At 41.7% G+C, this 23,419-nt stretch overlaps 1 protein-coding gene across 1 annotated transcript; it reads right to left on the bottom strand.

Annotated features, from left to right (window-relative positions):
* Positions 1–38: 38 nt before the first annotated feature.
* On the bottom strand, positions 39–23,182 carry rph3ab (rabphilin 3A homolog (mouse), b). Its single transcript, XM_059337586.1, has 18 exons — positions 22,473–23,182; positions 10,171–10,260; positions 10,040–10,051; positions 9,734–9,859; positions 9,463–9,592; positions 9,208–9,291; positions 8,951–9,119; positions 7,935–8,120; positions 7,641–7,823; positions 5,175–5,254; positions 4,954–5,028; positions 3,941–4,050; positions 3,695–3,821; positions 3,548–3,604; positions 3,280–3,434; positions 3,116–3,197; positions 2,238–2,334; positions 39–2,138 (listed from the first exon to the last, which is right to left on the bottom strand). The coding sequence occupies exons 2-18, from the start codon at positions 10,242–10,244 to the stop codon at positions 2,008–2,010; spliced, it is 1,878 nt and encodes a 625-aa protein (XP_059193569.1). The 5' UTR covers positions 10,245–10,260; positions 22,473–23,182; the 3' UTR covers positions 39–2,007.
* Between the last annotated feature and the right edge of the window lie 237 nt (positions 23,183–23,419).

The raw sequence follows: 23,419 nt of genomic DNA on the forward strand, positions 1-23,419 counted from the left end.
GCATTGACTTTAATAAGCCCTCACACACTCCAGGCTCATCAGCTTTCATTAGATTTTATTGATCTGTGTAAACTCTCTGCAAAATCTTTACATGCAAAGTTATTTGCAAACATACATTTTTCCAGTGCATGCACTATCTATGTACAAATACAGAGATAAACCAAGAAACATTCCACTGAACTGGCAGAATCAAGCTATGGGTTTAGCTCAGAGAGAGAGAGAAGCCTGTTATAAAACAAACTACTGATTATATTTTTATGTTGATCATCATCTGAAGTAGCACAACATAGGACAGCATGTGATGCTACTGTGGGTGTTTGAATCGCTGCCACAGGGTGCAGAGAAAACAAGATGCTGGAGAGATCTAAATGTGTATGTACAGAAAGTGTCATTCAAGGAATGAGTTTCATCTCAATATCTGCTACTGATAGAGTTGGATAAAGTATTTTGTTGATGTGCTCAGTTGATTATCCTGTGGATGCTATCAGATATTCAGATTACACCATAGTCATGCAGAATATGGCCTCTTTTATAGAAAGTATTAACAGGGATGTTATGGGGAAGAAGTGTAAACATTGATGGAATTACAATAGCGTTAATTTCTTACAAAGTATATATATCTTGAACCACAAGACATGTCATGCATAGGATTTTTTGTTTTTGTCTTTATTTTGACATTGGAATAACTTGCAAACAGCTGTATAAATTGAGGTCATTCCACTTTGTAAGGTGTGCTTTCCTTGGTTTGCTGTGATTAGTGAACAAACACACACTAAAGCCTTGAATGATCGGGGTCGTGGCAGACGGGGGAAAGGGAGCCCTGCTTTGTGCAAAGGGTGCTTTGGGGTGAAAGCGGACTGCCCCAGTCACGCCGGAGTCACAAGCACAGTGCATGCAGGTAAAGCTGCACATACTTATGACATAACCTATTCCAACTTCTCTCCTTGTCAAGCGGAGCAGCCAAATTTGTTCGGGAGACCTGACCATGTGCATTCAGTGTAAACACTACAGTAGAAAACCTCTAAGGTGTCAGAGAGAACCACGAGCTTCAGAAGAGTAGAGGTAGCAGGAGGAAAATCCTTTAGCCTGCCAATTCACACCTTAACCAAGAAAAGAACTGAATAATAATAGCTTTTGTTCACTTTTCAGTTTGTCTAATCATACACCTAATACTTCCCACAAATTATAATTCACAGCTTAAATAACTATACATAAACTCCTAAAGTTTAACTAGGTGTGCTATAATTTTAAATCACAAATTAACAGCAACTGATGAAAGATTCATCTAGCTCATGGTCCACTGACTTATGAATCATCTGTATATCAGATGTCTATCCTAACCTGAGCAATGTATCAGTATGTAAACATTTCTTCATGGAAATATACAATATGTTTTGGACAGTGGGCACAGTTGAAATATCTGAAGGCGCAGCTGCGTGTTAATTGTGGCTTGGCATGCTTATACAGTTCAAGTGTTGCACTACAGCATGATGTAATCGCACGAGAAATAAATAAAAAAATGCCCTGACTGTCAAATGAATATCAGGCACGAGCCCAATCAGGGCTTTTATGACTTTTAACAAAGTTGTTGTTGTTTTTTACCTCAGATGCCATAACATATTGCTTTTCTAGTTCTGTGCCAGTGCAATTCTTTTCTTTTTTTTAGCAATGTTTCAGCACACTATATAACATCACTGACAGGCATGACGGTCCTTGTGCAGCTGCTCGTTCGCAGATGTCTTGGTTACATTAGTGAACTCTCTAATTCATTTATGCCATGATTTGTCCCAGAGGCAGATTAAGTATCAGCACAGGCAGAGGAATTGTTAATAAGGGGACAGGAAAGAAGTGTATACCACCGGGGGAAAGGACACGAGTAAGCCCGTGTGATGGTCAGGTAGTGAAAGAATAGATAACACAATAAAGTGGAAAAGAAAGTGCATTAGGGATGAATGCAAACCAAGTAGGGAGGTTTTAGCTCATGCTGTACGTGTAAGGGGCAAGTGGTTAATCACTAGCAGTGTGATTCTCATTATACAAGGTGTGCCAGCGCTCAATCCTCTTGTCCTTGTTCTTCAGACACTCATACCAGTGCTTCAGCCTCTCTCCCTTGGCAGTGATACCCAGCTGACACCCACCTGTCAGGAAGGAAGTGAGGTGTGAAAGGCAGGTGGTGGTGAGCAGGTGACAGTTGTACATTTATTTCATCAGAGCAGGGACACTTCTCAAATACCTACCGATGTAGTCGTTGGACTTCCCAATGTCATAATCCCACACGGAGATATCTAAAGTCTTCTTGGCCAGTTCACTGTGTTTGATTTCGTAGCCAAATTCCTGCAAGTTTTGATCAAGATATTGGTTCATTTTCAAAGCAACTTTCCAACATTTCTCATACTTGAGTTGCAAATAATAAGAATAATAACACAGTGATTTAATAAGAAAGATGTAATGATCACGGTCGGAGCAGATTGAACTCAAACACATTTAATAGGAAAATTTAGTGAAAACTCCTGTGTCTTGAATTTAGGTTGTCTCTTATAAGTTTTTCATAAAATAATGTGTTTTATTGGGTTGTTTAATGAAAATGGATTGACATTTCAACAGTCATCGACAATCATCAACAAGTCCGTAGATGATTGTGACCAAGTTGTGGTCTGAAAAGTTGTCTTTTTGAGGAAAAAAGGTAAAAATTGACATTTTTAGAGCAAAAGACCATTTGTAAAGATGCAAAAGAATTGAAATAATGAAATTGTTGATTTTTTTAACTTTAAATCAAAGTCTGTACATGATCCTGACAAAGTTTTGGTATGATTGGCCAAAAGGTTTCTAAAAAAAGTTGTTGTTTTTTTTAGAAAATTGACAAAAAGACCATTTGAAAAGATGCAAAAGAATTGAAATATTAAAAAGGTTGAAGAATTTTGATGCTATGCCGTTTTCAAGATGACTGTAAAAACATAAACACTTGCAGTGTCACATTGAGGTCTGAGTTTCATTTAAATGACTGAGTGGTGGTTTGACAGACAGACAGACAGACAGACAGACAGACAGCTGTAGCAGTAAACTTCACTGCTTTGACCCATAATTATAACCTTTCACGTTGAACTCTCTAACAAACCTCGTTAAATTCTGGGTTTAATGTCCTCTTCTTAATTTGTGTTTTGCACTTGGCCTTCTTCCCCATGTCAGGTTTCAGACATCTGTAAGTGTAACAGAATTTAAGTTTCTAGAGTCACACATTTACAGTCGAAATGTACTTCTCATCCTGCTCTACCTACATACATTTTGACATATGGGTCAGAGTAGCCATTAGCATCCATGGCAGCCAGGTGAACGCAGCGCACGACGCCCACAAGGAGACGGTTCTGCTGGGTGCTGTACATGAGGGAGATCAGAATCCGGCCGCGCTCTTCTACCTCGCCGCTTTCTTTCCCAGTCTAAGACAGAACATAGAGGGGGGGAAATAGTTCAGTAGGGTTCATGATAAGATTTGCAAGAACCTCTGGAGGAATCTGTCACGTTCAGACATGCTTGGAAATAAAAGCATTGCCTCATCTTCGTAGAGAGAGATGCCTCTGGCTGCCCCAGCTGTTGCAGTTCTCTTTGTCTGCGAGGGGGAACGAGATTACAGCAGGTCAATAAGAGAATCAGACAGCGAGAACAAAGCATTGCTTGAGTGCAATTGAGTTTCACTCACCGGGACAACTCTCTCGAGACACACGTTGAAGTTTTTCTTCTGGTTCATCTTCAGCTTCTTCAGCGCCACTCGAGTTTCCCCAATAAACTCATTGTGCCCGAACTTGTCTTCATCACAGACAGACAGCCTATTTAAATCAAAAGGGTTATATTTACCTCTTTAAAAGTCAACTCAGGACACATTAATGTTTGAAACATAAAGACGGGTGATTTATTGAAATTTGACTGTTTGAAGAGTGTTACTCACCTGAGAGTCTTACGCTGCATGTCGTCATCCGTCAGGCCATGGTAGGTGAGCGTCTCATTCCACGCAGGGTTGCGGGTGTTTCTCAAAGTCTTTGTGCGCAGCTTGTTGGACTGCAGATGCAAGTTGGATCAATAAAAAGCAAATGGAAACATCTCGAGGCATGTTACCAAAACACAACATCTCACATGTCTGTAATTTCTGCAATTTGATTACAGGGAGAACCTATATGGTGTTTTTGATGGAGATCAAAAGGTGTTTTTGAAACTCAAACCTGCTTCATTTCCCAACAATGTACCTTCACTACCACTTTATTTACAATGTCTCAATATATATTTCTTCTTTTCCTCACTTTTATTTGTTATGTTTTTGTAGAATAAGGTTGTCATATTCGGTATACTGTCCATGACCTGATAATTAAAAAAACAATACAATGAAAATGCAAAATAAATTAACAATTACAGCATTTAAGTAAAATCAGCATGAGGAAAAAAATGAGGAAAATATAAAAAATATGAGGAGGAAAAGAAAGGAAAAGAAAGAAAATGATAATAATTAAAGTAATAAATAAAAGTAATTTTAAAATATATATAATACAATCAGAATAAAATAAAATAAAAAAGGGAAAAAAATAACATTTTAAAAAAGGAAAAAATAAAATAAAATAAAAATATATATCACTAATATTAATAGAGTGTCAGTGGTGTCAGTCAGTAGTCAGAGGTGTATTGACTATCCTTTTGTCTTTGTTAGGTGGAAAGTTAACCCTTTTAATATAATCAAAAAGAGGGAGACACATTTTCAGGAACTTACTTCTGGACATCATCCTCGTGCTGATTTTATGATTTATTTCACTTCACACCACAAGGTGTCAGGCTTGAGCTAGCAGAAAGGCCCGTCATCAAACCACGGGGGTCTAAAATCACCACCCTTTTTTTTTTTGCTTCGCAAGATATTACGGTGATAAATCTTTTAAAGGAAGTAAAAGCTTAGTGTAGGAAAGGTGTGTCTTTTACCTTACTAGCCCCAGGCAGCAGATGAAGTTTGACATAAGGATCTGCCAGTCCATTTGAGTCCATGGGCTTCAGTCCCTGCGGGGAAATGGAGCACCACGTCCGTCACATCATTATGAACAGCAGCGAGCAATTAAGCTAAAGTGCCATTCAGGAGCCTTTTAACATAAACCACTTGATTGTAATTGTCCCTTTGTGTGAGAGAATGAGCAGAGTAGTGGTACCTTTGCTTTGAGGATGCTACAGTGGAGGCTGTTGCTTTCCTGTTCATAGAGCAGACTGAACTCTAGAGATCCCAGGGTGGCTGAAAGAGACCCACACCAGTCATTACATTAGACTACAGAGAGACAGCAAGTTTGCTCTTGAATAATTAAGAGTATAAATAAGTGCAGGAAGTATTCTATTGTAATTAAACACTCAGCTGGAGCATAGAAGTGAGAACAAGCAGAATGGGCAGAAAGGATGGACACTCACAGCCCTCTATTTACCTTAAGTAAACAGCACCAAAATCTCATTACAAAGAAGGGGCATATGATATAAAAGAAATCAAATAAACACTCAAGTCTCAAAGGAAGACATTCAGGAAATAATGTTCTGGGTAAGAAGGAGAGAAAAAAGAAGACTGAAATGCTGCCCACACAGATTTTCTTTGGAGGAGTTTCATTGCCTAGCGTAGCTGTTGGGGGACAAAATGATCAAATGTCATTTGTTAATTTTTCTTATGTAAATGTTAACTTTTCTGGGCTGAGATTCACTACCAACTTAGCGATCCAAAGACACAAAGATCTAACGAAATCAAGTCGAGTCTAGAGCCAGAAATATAAAAAAGAGCAGCACTGGCTCATCCACCTTTATCTAATGATCAGATATAATCATTTTTGATTGGTTTAGCATCAAAACACACTTTGAATGCAGTAAAAACACCCAAAATGTCACTGTTATTTTTATGTTATAATGTTTTATTAGTGTAAAAATTGGTGAATTTTGTTGCATGCAAATAGTTTGCATCAACATTCAAATTAAAATAAATGCAAAAAAATAATTCACTTGTAGATGCTTCAAATTTTTGTACATTGAGGCTGTTCTGGGTCAGATTTGGCCTGTTTAGATCCATAAGTGTAGCATGCAGAAATGAAGGAAATTAATGACATCAGTGAAACTGTGAGACTGTAAATGCCGTGACTGTGTATTTTTTTATGGAATAAGTTTTAACATCATAAGATTATGAAGGCACCTGCACTGCCATTTTAGTGATTGAGGTTATGACAGCAAGACTTACTGTCCAAGACGTTATTAGTCTGGTTATCTAAGACGAGAAAGTCAGTCAGTGATTTGGAGAAGGAAGTTTCCAAGCAGGAGGACAACACAGAGGGATTAAAGCTGATTTTAATTAATTTTTTGTTTTGTTTCTTTTAAGTTAAATGTTAAATGTGCAATTAGAGAGTAGTTATTATGATTAATTGTGTTTTGTTGTTGTAATAGAAAACCCCACAGTTTGAGAATCAAAAAAAAAAGATTTTTAAAATCATTATGGCCGTTGTGTTTTCATGTCTTAGTAAAATAGGACATGATTTTTTGTGACAGTAGAGGCTTTTTCTCCATGAAAGTGTTGTATAAAACCTAAAAGAACTCTACCTGCTCTCTGAAACATTAATTAAGGATTAAGCACCCATTTATTAATGTCTATTTTTAAATTCTAAAGAGACTTGTGGTTCAAAGTTTGGTATAGACACTTATTATGACGGGATTTTTCTGCCGGGTCAAAATTTAACCGGACTGTACTGCGAAAGTATAGAATATGAACTGAACGTAATGCTTAATCGTGACCAGTCAAATTCTATTACATCACATAACATTTCTATTATTAAGCTGAAAAAAATTTTAATCAGCCATAGTGAAGACATTACACCAGCTGAGTGAGTGAAACCAGTCAGCACCCCAGGAGCCAACTGCTCTCACCATCACATCTCTGTGGAGAACACATGAAACCATTGCTATTTCTGCCGTTTTCACTCCCAACACAGGGGATTGGATCAAACACAAGGGGAATCTATATCCTGTTAGCCCTGTTGTATCTCAAATTATTTGCACAGCTCCATATTCCCGGACCTCAATAAAATAAATTAACACCCAATCCCCCCGAGAGAGAATAAAGGCCGCCTTACGCTGCAGGCACAGGACATGAATGGCATGGCACCATTCTCATCATTAAAATGGGATATGGGATATATGGGGGAAAAAACTGTACGATTACATAGCTTGTGAATCACTAAGTCAATATTGATACATATCTTCCTCTGCTGTGGTACTTTGGATATTGATTATCATGCTTCGATAACATATGGTGCTTATCATTTTTCATTTTCTACACAGCTCAATAGACGCTGCATGAATGATACTTCCTATTTGCTAGGACTACTGGGCAATTTATAGATATGAATTATTACTGTCGGCCAAAAGGCAGCAATCACGCATCATTGCGGTGTGACTAAGGATCCCTCAGGGGAGCAGAGATGCTGCCAAATTGTCATCAACGCCCAGTACTGTATGCTGAATGATGCTGATCTGGTGCTGTTTACCTTAAATAAATGGACAGAAATCTGTCATGTCAAACTGAACACGAGGTGAGAAGAAGGTCGACACATCAGCCACCTTACTCTACAAGAGACGTGAGCAGATGGTGTACTCACTGGCTTCATCGGAGTCATAGTCATTGGCCTCCTCCTCCTCCTCAGCTGGGGGAGGTTGCTGTCGGGCGGGAGGAGCACTGTAGGCAGCGGGCTGCCTCCTGTCCTCTCTTGCTGCAGGAGGCGCTCTCTGCTCTGGAGGAACTGCAGCAGAGGAATAAGCGCCTCCATCTCCTGCTGCTGGACCTGCAACCACATTCAGTCATGTGAGACTGCACAAAATACAACCACGAGGGATGCATTGTTTGCTTGATGCTTAGGACTCTTTTTTTTATGAGCATGGATTGTGTCTCTCACCCTGCTGGGCCATGGTGACTGCAGCAGCAGGCTGTGGTCGGGAGCTCTGGACCGGCACCATTTTCTTCATCACCACTGGGCTGCCCTGCCCTGACTCTTCAGGGCCAGCCCCGCCCGTGGCCATGCGAGCAACTGATGGTTTAGGGGCCACAGGTGGGTAACCAGCACGGCCCTGTGGCTCTGGTGCTAAAAATAAGCATGAATAGCATAATAAAGTAAACACACAGACACACACTATACATAGGGGAGACACGCATAATCACACCACTTCAGGCTCCTACTGCAGTGGAATCTGTAATACTCCCTAGTCTCTCTGGATACTTTTGATGTTGCAGCTTTTTCGTTGCAAAGGCATTGACCTACATACACTACAACAAGCTGTGTTAGCCAACTACTGTACATGCAGGCGCTATATAGTCTGCCCGTCTGCTCGAGCTCTTTTGTGGGAGAATCACATTGCTCAGGTAATTACGCTGAAAGTGTGAAATGATACAATGTGACCCATCATGCCAGCACCACCTGGAGGCTCATCCCATGTCACAGCATGCACCTTCCGACAGCTTAATTGAGCTCTTCATCCCCCTCCTCGGCAGCAGTGGGCGGTGCTGCCAATTTTGGGAAGCAGATAAAAGGTTTGAAAAGAGCAAAGAGAGGCGGGGTCACGAGAAGACTCGTGTGCAGATGCTGATCTAAAGAGACCGAAGAGTTGGCGCTTTGAAAAAAATGTTTAAAGTTGCACTGAAAATATATGTAGGCCTATATATGCAGAATATATCCATGGCAGCAGATGTGTAGGAGCTGCCAACGACTCAACAAAAACTTGGGCTAATATAGGAAACTATAATGGTTGTCTATAAAGGTCGTCTTCAAGGCTGCAACCTGACTGACTCTGACTTAAGAGAGATATAAAAACCAATTGTATGTGACAAAAGTCTAACATCATAAATGGTGACAAGGTCCTGCATGTTGCCTACTTTAGAAACTGTAAAACACTAAATCATGAGGTGTGAATCTACCTGCTTGTTGTTGGGTTACTGCCTGGCTGGGCTGTGCCGGCTCAGGGGCTTTTTTCTCCTTGGGTGCTGCTGCCTCCTGGGCACCTGCCACTTTAGATAACGGCATGGGCGATGGCAGGAAATGCTTCGGAAAACCTTTGAAGAACCATGCACCAGACCTCTTCCACACCTGAGAATACAGACACAAACATATGTGTCACAAGCCTTCCAATAGGCAATTCAATAGTTTTATTTGTCCACTGGTGTAGGGCACCTACCTCTCGCTGTTCTCTGCAGATCTTGCATAGCCACACGGCGCGTGGCCGACTGCTGCACTGTGTGCCACACTTGGTACACATGTTCTACACGACAGGAAAAAATAAAGATTTCCAGCTGCTCACCATTTACGATGTTATTACAAATACATAGACCGTGACCTATTGTGTTTTCTCAACTTTTGTGTGAATAGCAGCAGGGGGAGTGGGTTGGTGTTTTTTTGTTGCCTTGTAATAACAGGCTGACTCATTACCTACCTTTTTGCAGTCCTCACACACCACTGAGCTGACCCCAGGTGAACCCAGCTGCTCCCCACATAGCAAACAGCGGGACTGCCCATCCCCACACACAGTTTTCTTCATGTCGTCCAGGCGGTTTATCAAGCGTCTGCAGCAGCACACAGGGTGAGATCTTACTTGAAATATCACCAGTAATCATCTCAGATCCAAATGTATGCATGACAACCGTTCTAACAGGTGATTTTTTTTCTATATTGGAGAAATCAATGCCTGTTTTATGATCTCTCACCCAATTCTCTCCTGCTCCATGGCCTCCATTTTCTCAGCACGGGCAATCACACTGTTTATGATCTCTTTCTCTTCATCTGTCAGGTCTGGACCAGGACCAGGGCCTGGCTGCATGGTCCAGTTGCCCCTGTCAGCCAAACATATTGAGCAGCTGAGATTACACTGCCTAGCTATGATTTTACTACATGATATCCAATCACACATTTGCACACACCCAGCATCAACACATTAAACTGCTTTCTAAACAGTTACAGAGCGGATATTCTGTGCACGATGTAGATAAGAGAGGTGGGGTTTGTCTACTTACTGGTCTTTATCACTGTGTAACAGATCACACATCACAGGGACGTAGGTGAAACAAAGAAGAGCACATTATAGGGTTGGTAGACTGATAAAGAAATTAAAAAAATACAAAAATATTCTGACAATCGTGCTTACCCAGCGTGCATGGTCCTCTGCCTGTCGTTGGAGACCCAGCGATCCGAGCTGCTGCTCATCACCGTGTCCGTCATGCTGCACTATCACAGTCTGCAAGTAGACAGACACGAAGACAGAGATGAATTCAGCACGAAGTAGTCAAACAACTCTGCCAATTCTGTATTAAGAGCTCTTAAATTAGGGGTGGGAAAAATCGTTTTAAGTCTGACTCGCGTCCAAGTTATGTGTGTTGAGTCCACACTTTTAGCTACAGTCTATGCTTATCTTAATGCTTTACCAGCACCGATTTAACTGCCACCACGGGCTGCTCCCTCATCAGAAAGGATATTGTGTACACATTTGAGAGCCACTACAGTGCTGACCTTGAATTGGCAAGTCACCAGATACACATCCTTTAATTGCTACACAGTGATGCACGGTGAATAAAAAGGAGCCAATGATGCCCCCACCACCAACAGCCAAACAAATAAATAAAAAATCTATTGTAGTTTCCAGGAAAGTAACATTCACTATTTTTCTTTCATCTACTTGCCTACTATGACTTTTACACATTATGCATGAAAAAGCAACAAAATATCAGCTACAAATAAGCAGCAACCTCCAACGCTGAAAAATGACGCCAACATGGAAATGTCAAAACTGCAGTTCCTCGAATGGCCACTTGAGGCTGGCTCAAAAAAAAAAACAAGTCCCATAGAACCATGTTTAACTGCCCACCTTTACAGCAGAAATAAACTTGTTTACAGCTTGTACAAAAATGGTTTAGGTCCCTGTAGCTTATCTCTATAGCTAATTTCCCTTTTTTGGATTAGCCGGTTAGGCACTGCCAAATGGTGACAGCCGGAGCCACCCACAGTAGCCGCTTTACCACTACCGCGCCAAGCCCACGGCTCTTGGCTCTTCAGAAACCAACGAATGACGTCACAGAGACTAAGTCCACATTTTATACACTCTATGGCTTCCAGTGGCATGGCCATGTAAGCACATTTCCTGGTGCCATATTTACAGCCTAATTAGTACTACCATCTCCTCCTGCCATGTCTGTTTCATCAAATTCTTTCCGCAGACATATTCAAGCAAGGCAATTGACACAGGAAAACACTGCACAAACACAATGCATCTGTTAAATACAAGCTCGATTTAAAAGAGTTGCTTAGTGTGAGGGAACAAAGCCAGCCTTCCTGTACATTAATGACCAGAGTGAAATGACACAGAAGTGGGTGGTGTAAGTTCTTCCACACATATCAAGGAAACAGATGGTTCCATATAGCAGGAGTGGCTCAATTATGCTACGATGCAGGAGGAGGAGGAGGAGGAGGAGGAGGTGAGTTAGTCCTGACAACGATGACTAAGAGTCTTTGTCTCCGGCGTTTCTGATTGCTCACGGTGTTAGTTGAAGCGGAGGTTTTTATCCAAAGTCATGTCTGTGTACTGTATTTATCTACTTCTATTGTTTCTCGGGGGGGGACGACAGGTGTTATGGGGGGAGGGGGCTGATGAGCAGTTTAGAATATCTGTAGGGAAGTTGTTGTCACTCGGTGAAAGCAGGACTGGATTGTTTGTAGCACAGCTTTGTCATCGGAGTATTTGAAGTGCACGATGACGGGAGATAAGCTTTTGCAGTGGTATATGGTGCAGCCTGAGAACTCAGACAAGTGCTAATGATGACGGGGGAAACAGTGAGCTGTCAACTGTTTGAATTTCTCACAAAGCGGCTATCTGTACGATACACCAGCAATGCAATTTAATCTCAGACTGACATGGAAAAGATACAACAGAAATCACTGAAGCGAGTGAGTGCGCGTGTGTGTGTGTGTGTGTGTGTGTGTGTGTGTGTGTGTGTTCTGGGTGCCCCCTGCAACTGACTTAGGGCTGCTTCAAGCCTCTGCCAGACAATACACGGAGTGATGCTGCAGCAGCCTGCAGGCCGGAGGATACAGCAGTGTATGTCCTGAGGGCAAGTACAAGCAGTCAGAGAAGACCAACGGGCCCTAAAGGCCTCTCTGGAGCTTTAAATGTCAAGAACTGTTATGGTGCAGGATGAGGAGAGTGCAGGTACTGTATTAAATAGATACAGTATGGGATGCATGACGTTAAGGCTAAAAGGGAAATCAATAAATTTCACTTGTCCTCAGCTTTTCACAGCGGTAAAATCCGGCACTATAGAAGCTTGGAGAAAGTGAAAGAGGCAGGGAAAGGGAGGGTTGCGCCGCTGTCTCCTTCATTCAGCTGCTCGTATTATGCTGCGTAACGTCAAGCTACATACCTTTTGAGCTCTAATCTGTTGCTGCACTGCCTGCGGGATTCACAGAATAACAACAAATTCGCTGTGCTATCAATAGACACTCTGGGTGTGGGCTTTTCCCTCTGATGCTGCTGCATGCAGCCAACAGTGGCAACACAGTCTTCGGGGAGCATTTGTCGTTTTCCACTTCTCAGCAGCAGTCTTGACAGTTCAGACATCTCTCTGACTGTACGGCATATATCATATACACCGAGGCTCTCAAGCGTGGCCCTCCTTCACTTGCCAAAATGAATTATCCCACTTTTGTCTAACATGATTGTCATAGAGAGGTGGATGGAGAGAGACAGATGGGAGGGGGCAGCCAGGCTCGGGCTGGGTAATCACTGACTCAGACAAGTCGGAGCTCTCTGGTGCTGGGGATAGATGTTACTGCATCACAGAAGTGGACTCTTTGCCGAGGTGACAGTCCAATTAGCATGCAGGAGGTAGTCTGAAGTATCGTACACACACTTTTCTCATAAAGAGCTGTCAGTATAGGCTTTGATGCTTCAGACACAGAAAAGTAAAGTGCAGTCAGAGAGGGTTTACATCTCAAACGTGTTCAAAAATGCATTCGAGACCAATTATAATTGACTCTCTTGAACAAAATGTGATAGTTTTTCTTGTTATTCTGCAGATATGACATCATTGGAACCCTCAGACAATCAACTCTATGCTCTTGAGGATCTAAATGCAACTAATCTGCGTCATCTGTGACTTGGTACGTGTTTTCCACCCATATAAGATGACTCAGTCAGGTGGTGGAGTCCTCTCTGGGGAGCAGCAGATATTTTCCTCTGTTTTTCTCCTCTCTCCAAAATGTCATGAAGACTCCATGACGTAACCATGCTTTCAGACGTGGCGGCCTGCAAAGTGGTGCCATGATCTGTGCAAGCAACCACACAATAGTGTCTGCAAATACACCGTGCACGAATAGTATCATGTGTGAGATGACAACAGGAAAGACCAGAGGGAGAGCATTGACTCAAGCTAGTCATCTGCCCGATCATCATAAGTCATCCACCCAGCAGGATCTCTCCTGAGTAGAGTTTCATATGGGGGTGGAGAGGACCAATTTAGAAAGCTGTGTCTCCTCCTCGGGGCCTGAGAAGATAGTCAATACAAATCTGCATCTGTACATCTTCAGGGATGTATGCATGCACGTCTCCGAGAGTACACCCTACACATTTTACATCCATTTTTAGAAACGCAGCCATGCATTCTCCTTGGATACTTGATGTGAATACTAAGTCTCATGCACAGATTAACGTTGTTATGCGACTTTCAATGGCAGGTGTATGACTCATTTCTGCAGAACATATGAAGGGAAAAGAAGCAGATTAGAAGAAGAGCACCTTGTTATGTCATTTTTTCAAAAAGATTTTAGTACATGCTTGTGGAAACAAGAGCAGGCAGTGAGGGTGACAACGAGGCAGCGGGACATTGATGGATTGATCCAACATGGATCATTATGAATACGGCACTGTGAGCTTAAGGGGGGTGGGGAATATAGGGAAGAGAGTCATCTCCTTTGTACTAAGATCAGCAAAAAACAGTGCGTAAAAGCATGCTCTTAGAGTTAAATGGAGCCCTGAATGCAAAATTACTTTATACATTTCCTGTACCTTATAACATATTATTTTACACCCAGCTTTGTGTCCTATTTGTAAATGTATTAACTATACTGAGATTGAAACACAACGACGTACTGCACTCCAATTCCAGGGCAACAATTCCCTCGCCATCGTCCAAGAAGGACATTTCTAAAATGGGTTAATGAGAATCGGAGATCAATGCGAAGTCCTACAATTAGTTTCACTTTAATCTATCTTTGATCAGGCCTCCATTTGTGTTTCCATGCCTCAGGCTAAAAACTTACTTAGGTATAATGGATGTCACCTTAAAGCTCTGCTAGCCATCATCCAACAACCCGTACACTGTGGACCAATGCAGAGTCCCTGCGGGCTTGGATCAGCACTTTATTCCGAGGTGCTGATGCTAAGTAGATGCCAGAGTTCATATTCATGTCAGCACAGTACAGTTCACTACCAATGATTTAATAATCCTGGTGAAACATATTTTCTCAGGTTGCTGTGACCATTAATGTTTAATCAGCTGTAACACAATGTGCTTTTTCCTATTAAAGACCCAACAACCCTGCAACCCATACACATTTTTTTTCACAGTGCTGCGAGAAACTAGCTCAGCTATATTTTTTAAACTTAGCCATTATAAGGCTAATGATCGTGGGACCTTATATTCATTATATATGAATCATTAGTTTACAAAAACAAGTATCTTTGTTTTAATTGTTTTCCTAAGTATTTTTGTTTTTGTGTGTGTGAATACCAGCCAGTTAAACATTTATTTTGATGAGATATCTAAAAATATATATTTATTTTTATAAATGATGTTCTAATTGTGGCTACACGGTGGTGTAGTGGTTAGCACTCTTGCCTCACAGCAAGAGGATCGCCAGTTAGTTACTCCAGCCTGCGGCTCTAGTGGGTTTTCTCCGGCTTCCTCCCACAGTCCAAAAACATGCAGCTAAGGATTAATTTGTGACTCAAAATCAGGCATGTCCAAACTATTCCATAAATGGCCATGCTGCTGCAGATGTTTGTTCCAACCAATCAAGAACACACCGATTCTACTGATCAGCTGTTTGAACCCTGAAATCAGTTGATTAAATGACTTGTGCCTGTTATGCTTCTGCTTGGTTGGAAGGAAAACCTGCAGCCACATGGCCATCAGGAATAGTTTGGACATGCTTGCTCTAAATTGTCTGTAAGTGTGTATGACAGTGTGAATGGTCGTCTGTCTCTATGTGTCAGCTCTACGATAGTCTGGTGTCTTATCCAGGGTGTACCCCGCCTATCCAGGCCCAATGTCAGCTGGGATTGGCTCCAGCCCTCCGTGACCCGAGTTCGGATAAGCAGGTCAGGATAATGAATGAATGAATGTTTTAATTGTGCACTCAAAGGAATATCGATCAAACTGGTGTTTGTTCAATTATTTAAGAAGGACTTTTATGTTTTTGAGAATGAACTAAAACACTTATAAGCAACAATGAAAGGATTCGTCTTAATAAAAAATTATCGCCAAGCATGTACATCGGTTATAACATTTGCGATACATTGGGTCTCATAGCTGAGTTAAAGAGGAGAAGGAAAATAACATATTTCATATCATTCTAATTTTCCGTCCTCAACCATCTGGCTTGGCAGGAGCTAAGACTGTTTTATGTATTATGAAACAGAACACAGCCTGAGATCCTCAGACAGGAGAATCTTGGCCGATCTACAGTTTCAACTCAAGTCCTGTGGTGATCTGGGACATCATGCCTGAGCAGTGAAGACTGAAAAAATATTTTTTTTCTCTTAAATCTCTTATTCACTTGCATCTATAAATACAGATTTTATTGAGAGGCAATCAGAAGTCAAATACTCCAAGATGAAAATCTTTTTGACAGAAGGAAAATTAACATAATTTGCAATCATGCTAACTCAACTTAGCGAGAAGCAAAATCTATGTAATAATTAGAAGCACAAGGCTTGTGTGATTGAGAATTTAATGCCAAAATAAATGAACCAAATTGAAACTTACACTTGCTCATGGAAAATCTTGATTGACTGAAGCGAAGCCCATTAATGAGTACTGCTATGTTACTGTTGAGTTGAGTCATATACAGACCTTCACTAAAACATTCTGAAAAACATGAACTAGTTGACAATACCTTGACTCACATGTCCACAACACATCATCAAAAAATACAATCAGCTGCTCCTTCGCATTGTGTGGTGACACATGGGGGCTGGTGGCAGGTGGCTCTAATGTCAGGAAGAAATTTGAGGTCTGTGCAGACAGTTTTTATACACAGTAAAAAAAAATGTCCAGCCATGACAGCTGAGCAGGCCATAAACACAAGTATACTATGGCTGATTGGAGTGCACCCAACCTAAAGTTATGAGCTAATGAGCAGTGCCTGAGTAGGACCAAAAAAAGGTTCCAGTACTCAATCTCAGCAGTTGCATGACATGATTATTGCATGTCTTGGATATATGTCCTTTCCCAAAAAAACATCCCCATGGTTCATTTGTACAGCAGCTCCATTTACACTGGTAGTTAGCAATGCCATCTTTTGGCTGCAGTGTTATAAAAGACGTCCTGAAGACCGGTGTTCGTGCCCCTTGTGAAACAAAAAGTAAATGATGTTGGTAAAAACACTTCCAATGCAAATTTCTACTTTTATGCCGATGACACTGTGATCTACTGCTCTGCATCTACATTACACCAAGCTTTTTGTCAGCTACAGCATGTTTTTAACACTGTACAACATACCCTGTTTGTTCTAAAATATGTTTTGAATGCGTTTGAATTTAAATTTGACATTTTTCAATCATCTTCTGTAACGCCTTCACATGTAACATTTTTGCCTTAACCTTAGGGGAAGAACTGTGAGCGTTACACATTGTTAACAATATGTTTAAAAGGGTAACCGTGACATAAGATAGTAAATGGACAGCACTTATATAGGGCTTTTATCCAAAGCGCTTTACACTACAGACTGTGCTCATTGACCCGTTCACACACACACATTCATGCTGGTGGCCGAGGCTACCAGGGCACACATTTGCCACCTGCCACCATTGGGAATTAATTCATACACTGATGAACGCAGCATCGGGAGCCATTTGGGCTTCAGTATCTTACCCAAGGATACCTCAACACGATCTACCAACTGAGCCACAGCTGCCCCGATAAGAGGACGTGCTGATCTCCTGCCAGTGATAAGGGCACTGATTTAGGAAAGGCCGTATTTGAGTATGAACAAACAATGTTTTTGGTCATATAGTTTTGAGGACTTTTTATATCTACAGTATATCTTGTAGAGGTGACACAGAATAGTCGGCTATGTGGCAAATCTCATCAAACAACACTGATAAAGTGCTAATCTCACAGTCAAACATCTCAGTGGTGGGAAAATCTAGTTATGAAACAAATGGTAATTTCATTTGAGCTACATGGGGGTGCTGAACATCTGATTTTACTCATAATTGCTTGGCTTCTCCAAATAAATTATGATATATAGCCTATTTTGGTATAAATATCAGCCTATTAATAAAACCATCAATTAAAAGTAAAATTAAAGGTACTCGTGAACAAACTGGAGAGTACTGGCCCGTTCCAGGCACTGTTTATGAGTGATTATCGACATTTTTTCAACATCTCCCAATATTTAGCTGCTGATGCCTAATGCTCACACACCAGGCATGCAGGGCGAGTGGGGAGACACGGTAGGAAGGACCACATAAACACGAGGTAGCCACCCACTCCCAGTTGCATGGTACAACTCCATCCATCCTCCATAAAGGGACTGGGAGCTGCCAACAGAGCAGCACACTGAGGCCCGGACCTGGGCAGGATCGTGAAGCACTGCAGCAAGAAGCCCTCCGCTGCAGGAGGAAAACATCACTCAGCATTTCTTAATTATTTACAACTCCCACCCACCATTGCTTTTCACTCTGTGTAAGGCCCCTCTTTAAGGCATTAGTGCACTAGCTTTATGTACTCTGACCTATATCAGGCACCATGTACAGAACAGTGGGTTTGGTGAGATTAAAGATCACAGAGCAGACAGAAATTATTCAGCTCTATTTTGGGAAACAATATGGATGTTTGTTGGTCTTTTAGATCTGTGGCAGAGACAAATCTATCCATGTTTTCAGTCAGACAGTGGCGTTGACAGAGACCATCTGTGAGAGCACCTGCGAGGGCTCTTCACCCCTCAAAAGCGAGAGTGTTGCACCGCTTCAAATACACACTCTTGGCAGGCATGGCTCCAAGTCCCGCATCGCTGGAGAACAAACAGGAAAGACCATCCAGTGACCAACAAGCTACCATGCTGTCACCCTGCTATCGCCGTTGGCCCTGTCCAACACTCCTCCATGAGGTGGGGGCTGTGTTTTTCATTCTTAAATCAACACACTGAAATAGCTTTCCATAAGCTATAGGTTTCATTTTCCAGTAATCATCCTCAAATTTAGCAGAAAGATGTCTGCTGACCCACATTTTCCCAGACGTTTTGATGTAATTCAGAGACTTCTTTTGTCCAGGCCTTATTTTAGAACTACAGAAGTAAACGGCTGTCGGACATGGAGCACTCAATTAACTGCACTCCAGCGAGAGCCTGCAGTAAGTCTCAAATTTGCTTGGCTGATGGTGATTCATCCCAGTATGCCCTAGAGGTAAGAGGTGGGACTTTGAGAACTGGCTGCTGATGCACTGGCCAGTCATGCTCCTTCAATTTCGTCCCATCTTATCTCGGGGAAACAAGTACACCCAGACAGAGGCATTAAATCAGAGCAGTAAAGGTCTGTTGTAAAAACACTATGCGTCCATTTCCCACTAACTAGAAGTGACCTGCAGCTGGTGGTCTGTTGAGATATGGTTCTTAACGTGTAAGTCAGATCTCCTTTCAATCCCTCAGTGTGACGGTGGTGATTCTGTCTCTTTGTTGCTCTGCTTTGAAAGATCTGGCACAGTTCAGCTGCTGGATATGTGACCCTCCCTTTTGTCCCACCAGCAAACTAGCAGGTACAATACCCCTGGGTGTTTTTAGCAGATCTCTGCTGGCAAACGGGAGCCTGTTCTAGTTTGGAAACACTGCAACACTAACAGTATGCTTTGGCCCAACTTCAGAGACAAAAAAAAACCTTATTGGGAACATGAATGGATTACTAAACAAGCCTACCAGGGACAAGCCCAAAGGTCCAGTGTGTCTCGGTCCACCTCCAATCGGCAATACGTCACTCAAAAAGACACGTAAAGACCTGAACACAAAGAAATGCAAAATAACCACAAAGAGACACAGCGAAAGACTGGCATCTATCTGTATCAGCGAATATGTTGTGCAATATGCCCTGATATGAAAACCTGTTTTAGAGAATGTATAATGCAGAAAGCTATGCCTGAGTTGATTTGGAAATTGTGTAATCATCACCAAGTTTGTCCAGCAGAGCTCCTGACAATCATGTTCTTTCCTCTATCACCTACAGATTACTAAAAAACAATAATGCCATAAGGTTAATGAGCCTTCTGAGTACCTCTGCATAGTCAAATCAGTGCAAAATCCATATAAAGTCTATATAAATTAATTATATTGGCTGCCATATCAGAAATATCAAAAAATCCCATAACAGTTACTGCAATACTTTCTGCAAAGAGATACAAAACAACTAAAAAGGACACAAAATGACTACAAAGAGACAAAAACCACCCCAAAATGACTATGAAGAGACGCAAAACTACCAAAAAAAGAAACAAAATGACTACAAAGACACACAAAAAAACCAAGAGGATAAATAATTACTACATTGAGACACAAAACCACCGACACAAATTACGATTAAAAAGAAATAAAAAAACACCCCAAAAGACACAAAATTAAGAAAAAGAGAGACACTTAATTATCACAAAGAGACACAAAGTGATTATGAAGAGACACAAAATGACTGCAAAGATAAACAAAACAACCAAAAAAAGACACTAGATCACCACAAATAAACAGAAAACCACAAAAAGATACATAGTGACTACAAAGAGATGCAAAACAACAAAAAGAGGCAAAACCACCGCAAAGTCTTGCTCCTGCTTATGAAAGGCGGTGGGGCCTTTTGCTTGTCTGTGCCCAGAGACCTCCTGTCCCATAATCCGTCCATGGTTGGAAATATGTGACTTTAAATGCAAAGTTTGTTTATTCAGACGTCACTCTAAGCCTCTGGGGCCAGACCATCACTGCAGATATGAACAGAGGTGATTCTAATCACATAATGTAAGCGTCTGAGATTAAAATGGTAGTGGACAGAAACGTTGCTTACAGATCGGCTGGTGTTTACAGACTCGACCACAGCCCAATTCTGTTTTGGACGTTTAACTCCTCGCTCTCTCGGGGGAACTTTGCTTAAAGGCCACATTAATTTCAACTGTCTTTTCCAATATGCCACAGTGTTTAGGCAGATCTAATCACCAGTTTCAGAGGGGATGGTGAATCGATTCTCATCCACCGCTCTGATGAGAATTTGAAGATGAAGCCACTCCCTTCTGAAGCTCGGCCACAAACAGCAGAATCATCTCTCTCATAGAGCAAATGGGGGGGTAAAAATTCTCAAAAGCAGGACACAGTACACGTATTTAGAGTAAAACATATGATTTGGGTTGTAAAATCCATACAGAATATGGATTGTGAAGAGCACAGAGGAACATAGAGTCATGCACCTTTACCAACTGTGGCCATGGTAACGGCAAGATCAGAAGACGAGAATCAGAATGATTAAAAGCTGTGTGTGTGCATGTGCGTGTGTGTGTGTGTGTGTGTGTGTGTCCTCCAGTCTATGTGTTTGTAGTAGACGATACCTGTGCCGAATTTCAAAGCCCATGCAGAGCGTGTCAGTGGGATCATCTCTCGTACCAGTTAACGTGGTCTGGCAGAAATGAGGCATCTTGCTCGGATTGTTCTTAACAGTCATGGTTGAAAAGACAGCATAGTTAGAGAGGAAGACAAGCTGAAGACATGGGATTATGAGTACAGTCGCCTTGTATCCTTCAGCTTTAAATTATGCAGTTAGCGTGCAGAGCACTTACTTCACTCCTCCATCTTTTTTCACCTTTTCCCTTAACACCCATGTTTCCTAATGCTCCCCATCCCTCGTTTCTCTTGTGATATGTGCCAAGAAACAATTTCCCCCCTCTTCTCTCCCTTTTTGCCCAATTCCAGTCTTTTTTTCTGGACAGAAACAGAGCAGTGTGCTGGCAGAGAGACAGAGAAATACAGAGAGAGGTACCAGCATAAGGGTGTCGTCCAATCACTACTGTGGTTGCTCATGTGAGAGGAGGCAGCTGCAGATATCTCTCAGACCGTTCATTCAGTCTTTTCTCCCCTCCCCCATTTAATCCCCATGCTTCAGGTCTGTAGGAGGAGTTGGAGATGGTGGAACTGGGAGGCAGATTCCCAGCTTCTTTTCTCTGTCCTCCTTCCATATTAACAACAGAAGCAATGAACCAGTTTGGTCCTGTAAGTCTGTTTACAACATTCACTTCTCTGATCAGCTAAGTGTAAAAAAAGCCCATGGGTGCAGGGTGAGATGACATCACAACAAGTAGACAACTGGATCACCTGTGCTGTGGCACAGCTGGAGTTGAGAGCTGCCCTGCCCACATCAGCATTTGAAAGGTACCACTGATGTTTTTCCTCCCAGTCTGCAGGCAAATCAAGCTCCAGTGTGCACTCCTAAAAATCCTGCAGCAACGCCCAGGGACTGCAACCACACAATCTCCCACATGACTTATCAGGTCTGTTTTCTTATGTCAGATCTATAACGAGGAAAGCTCCTGTGTTGCAGGAGTGCAAGCAGTCTTGTTTTAATTAATCTTAAGGGGGATTCAGCAAAGCCTATCAAGCTACACCAAGAGTCATAATCATCGGCCATTCATGAATAAACTGAGTATAATCACAACACCAAAGCATGCTGGAGTAAATCAATGCAACAATTTTTCGGAATAAGAATCAGCTCTGCACGAATGACAGCTACATTCTGCTGCAGAGCAATGTTTTCAGTAAGACATGTTTCCCCTAAAACAAAGGAATCAATCAGATGTTCATTTACATAATTTGTACCTCACATAGGTTAATTAGCAGCAGCTCCATGCATACTGAGTTGCACTGCACACAAATGTTCATTTTTCAATACAAATGACTCAGTAAGTAACAGCCTCATAAAGACAATGTGTTCCATCAAATTAATAAATACATGCAATTAAATGTTTCATCATAAGAGATAATTTCCAGCTCCTATCTATCTCTCTCTCCCTCTCTTGTGAATGAAATGCTGCATTCATTCAACTTGTAAATGAGAAATTCTAACGCACTGAGTCACTGGCCAAACGCAATAACCTCGCAGTGATTACAGGTCGAGGATGCAATGTTTGAAAATCCTTCGAAGGAGATCATATTGCCTACCTGAGAATCCAGCCCCAGCTTCTCTCTCTCCTCTCTCTCAGGGAGCTGTCAGGGAATGATGCGGACTAAATTTCTGTGCAGCGCCTGGATACGACCACGGAGTCAGTCATTGCGCATGGTGCCTGTCACCGAAACCCGTGTTTTTATTTTTTGCCTGGAGGAGTAGTCTGTTGCTGGAGGCACAGCGGATCTCCACAAATGCGTGGGAACTCGTTTTCTATCCTGCGTGGAGGATGGAAAGCCCTTGGTACCCTGGGAAGGAAACCCCTGGATCTGAAGTGATAACACTGATGCTTAAGTGGGCAGTCATCACCTGATCCGATTGTCTCTTTAACAGCGCATAGTGTCTAAATTTGTCCCATCACCCATGTAGCTCTATTGAGTCATTAAAAAAAAGATAAAAAGATTGTATATTAACTGTGATTTGTAATTACGCATCATGCCACTGTAACAAACGCATTACAACAAGATATAATGGTTGCTCAAAGTTTTATTAGAATCCGAATGCTACTCGTTTAATCGAACTGAGCTACTATTCTATTTTCATCTTAATTCTCTTTAGGCTATATTTTGTGTTTATTTTTACATTTTAAGTCATATACCACTATTTCCCTTCGAGTGGTTTTAGTTTGATTAAGATATTGTTTGGCAGCAACTATTTAATTTCCCCCAAAAATTACCACTGAAATTCTAACATCAGTGTCTCAATTGTAAGAGCATCTAGCCACTTTAATTCTTACAGTGGAGACATTGCGCCATCTAACGGATTGAGCGCTTATTGCGCCACAGAAAGGATGAAACGAGCCCCTTTTCTTCGTTACAGAATCGATTAATGTGCAACATGAGTGGAATCGCTGCAAAAAGGGAGAAAAACACATTCGCTGTCCAGATCATTTGGATTTGCATCATTATAGGGAGAGTTTTAGCGGTTTCAGTGCGTGTTTGCC

This window comes from Centropristis striata, chromosome 7 (genome assembly GCF_030273125.1).
Source record: "Centropristis striata isolate RG_2023a ecotype Rhode Island chromosome 7, C.striata_1.0, whole genome shotgun sequence".
Taxonomy (NCBI): Eukaryota; Metazoa; Chordata; class Actinopteri; order Perciformes; family Serranidae; genus Centropristis; species Centropristis striata.

Coding starts and splice junctions, on each gene's coding strand:
- rph3ab (XM_059337586.1), bottom strand. CDS start 10,244: ATGACGGACACGGTGATGAGCAGCAGCTCGGATCGCTGGGTCTCCAAC. Junction 9,593..9,733: donor ATGGAGCAGGAGAGAATTGG/GTGAGAGATCAT, acceptor GTGCTGCTGCAG/ACGCTTGATAAACCGCCTGG. Junction 5,029..5,174: donor GTAGCATCCTCAAAGCAAAG/GTACCACTACTC, acceptor ATTTCCCCGCAG/GGACTGAAGCCCATGGACTC.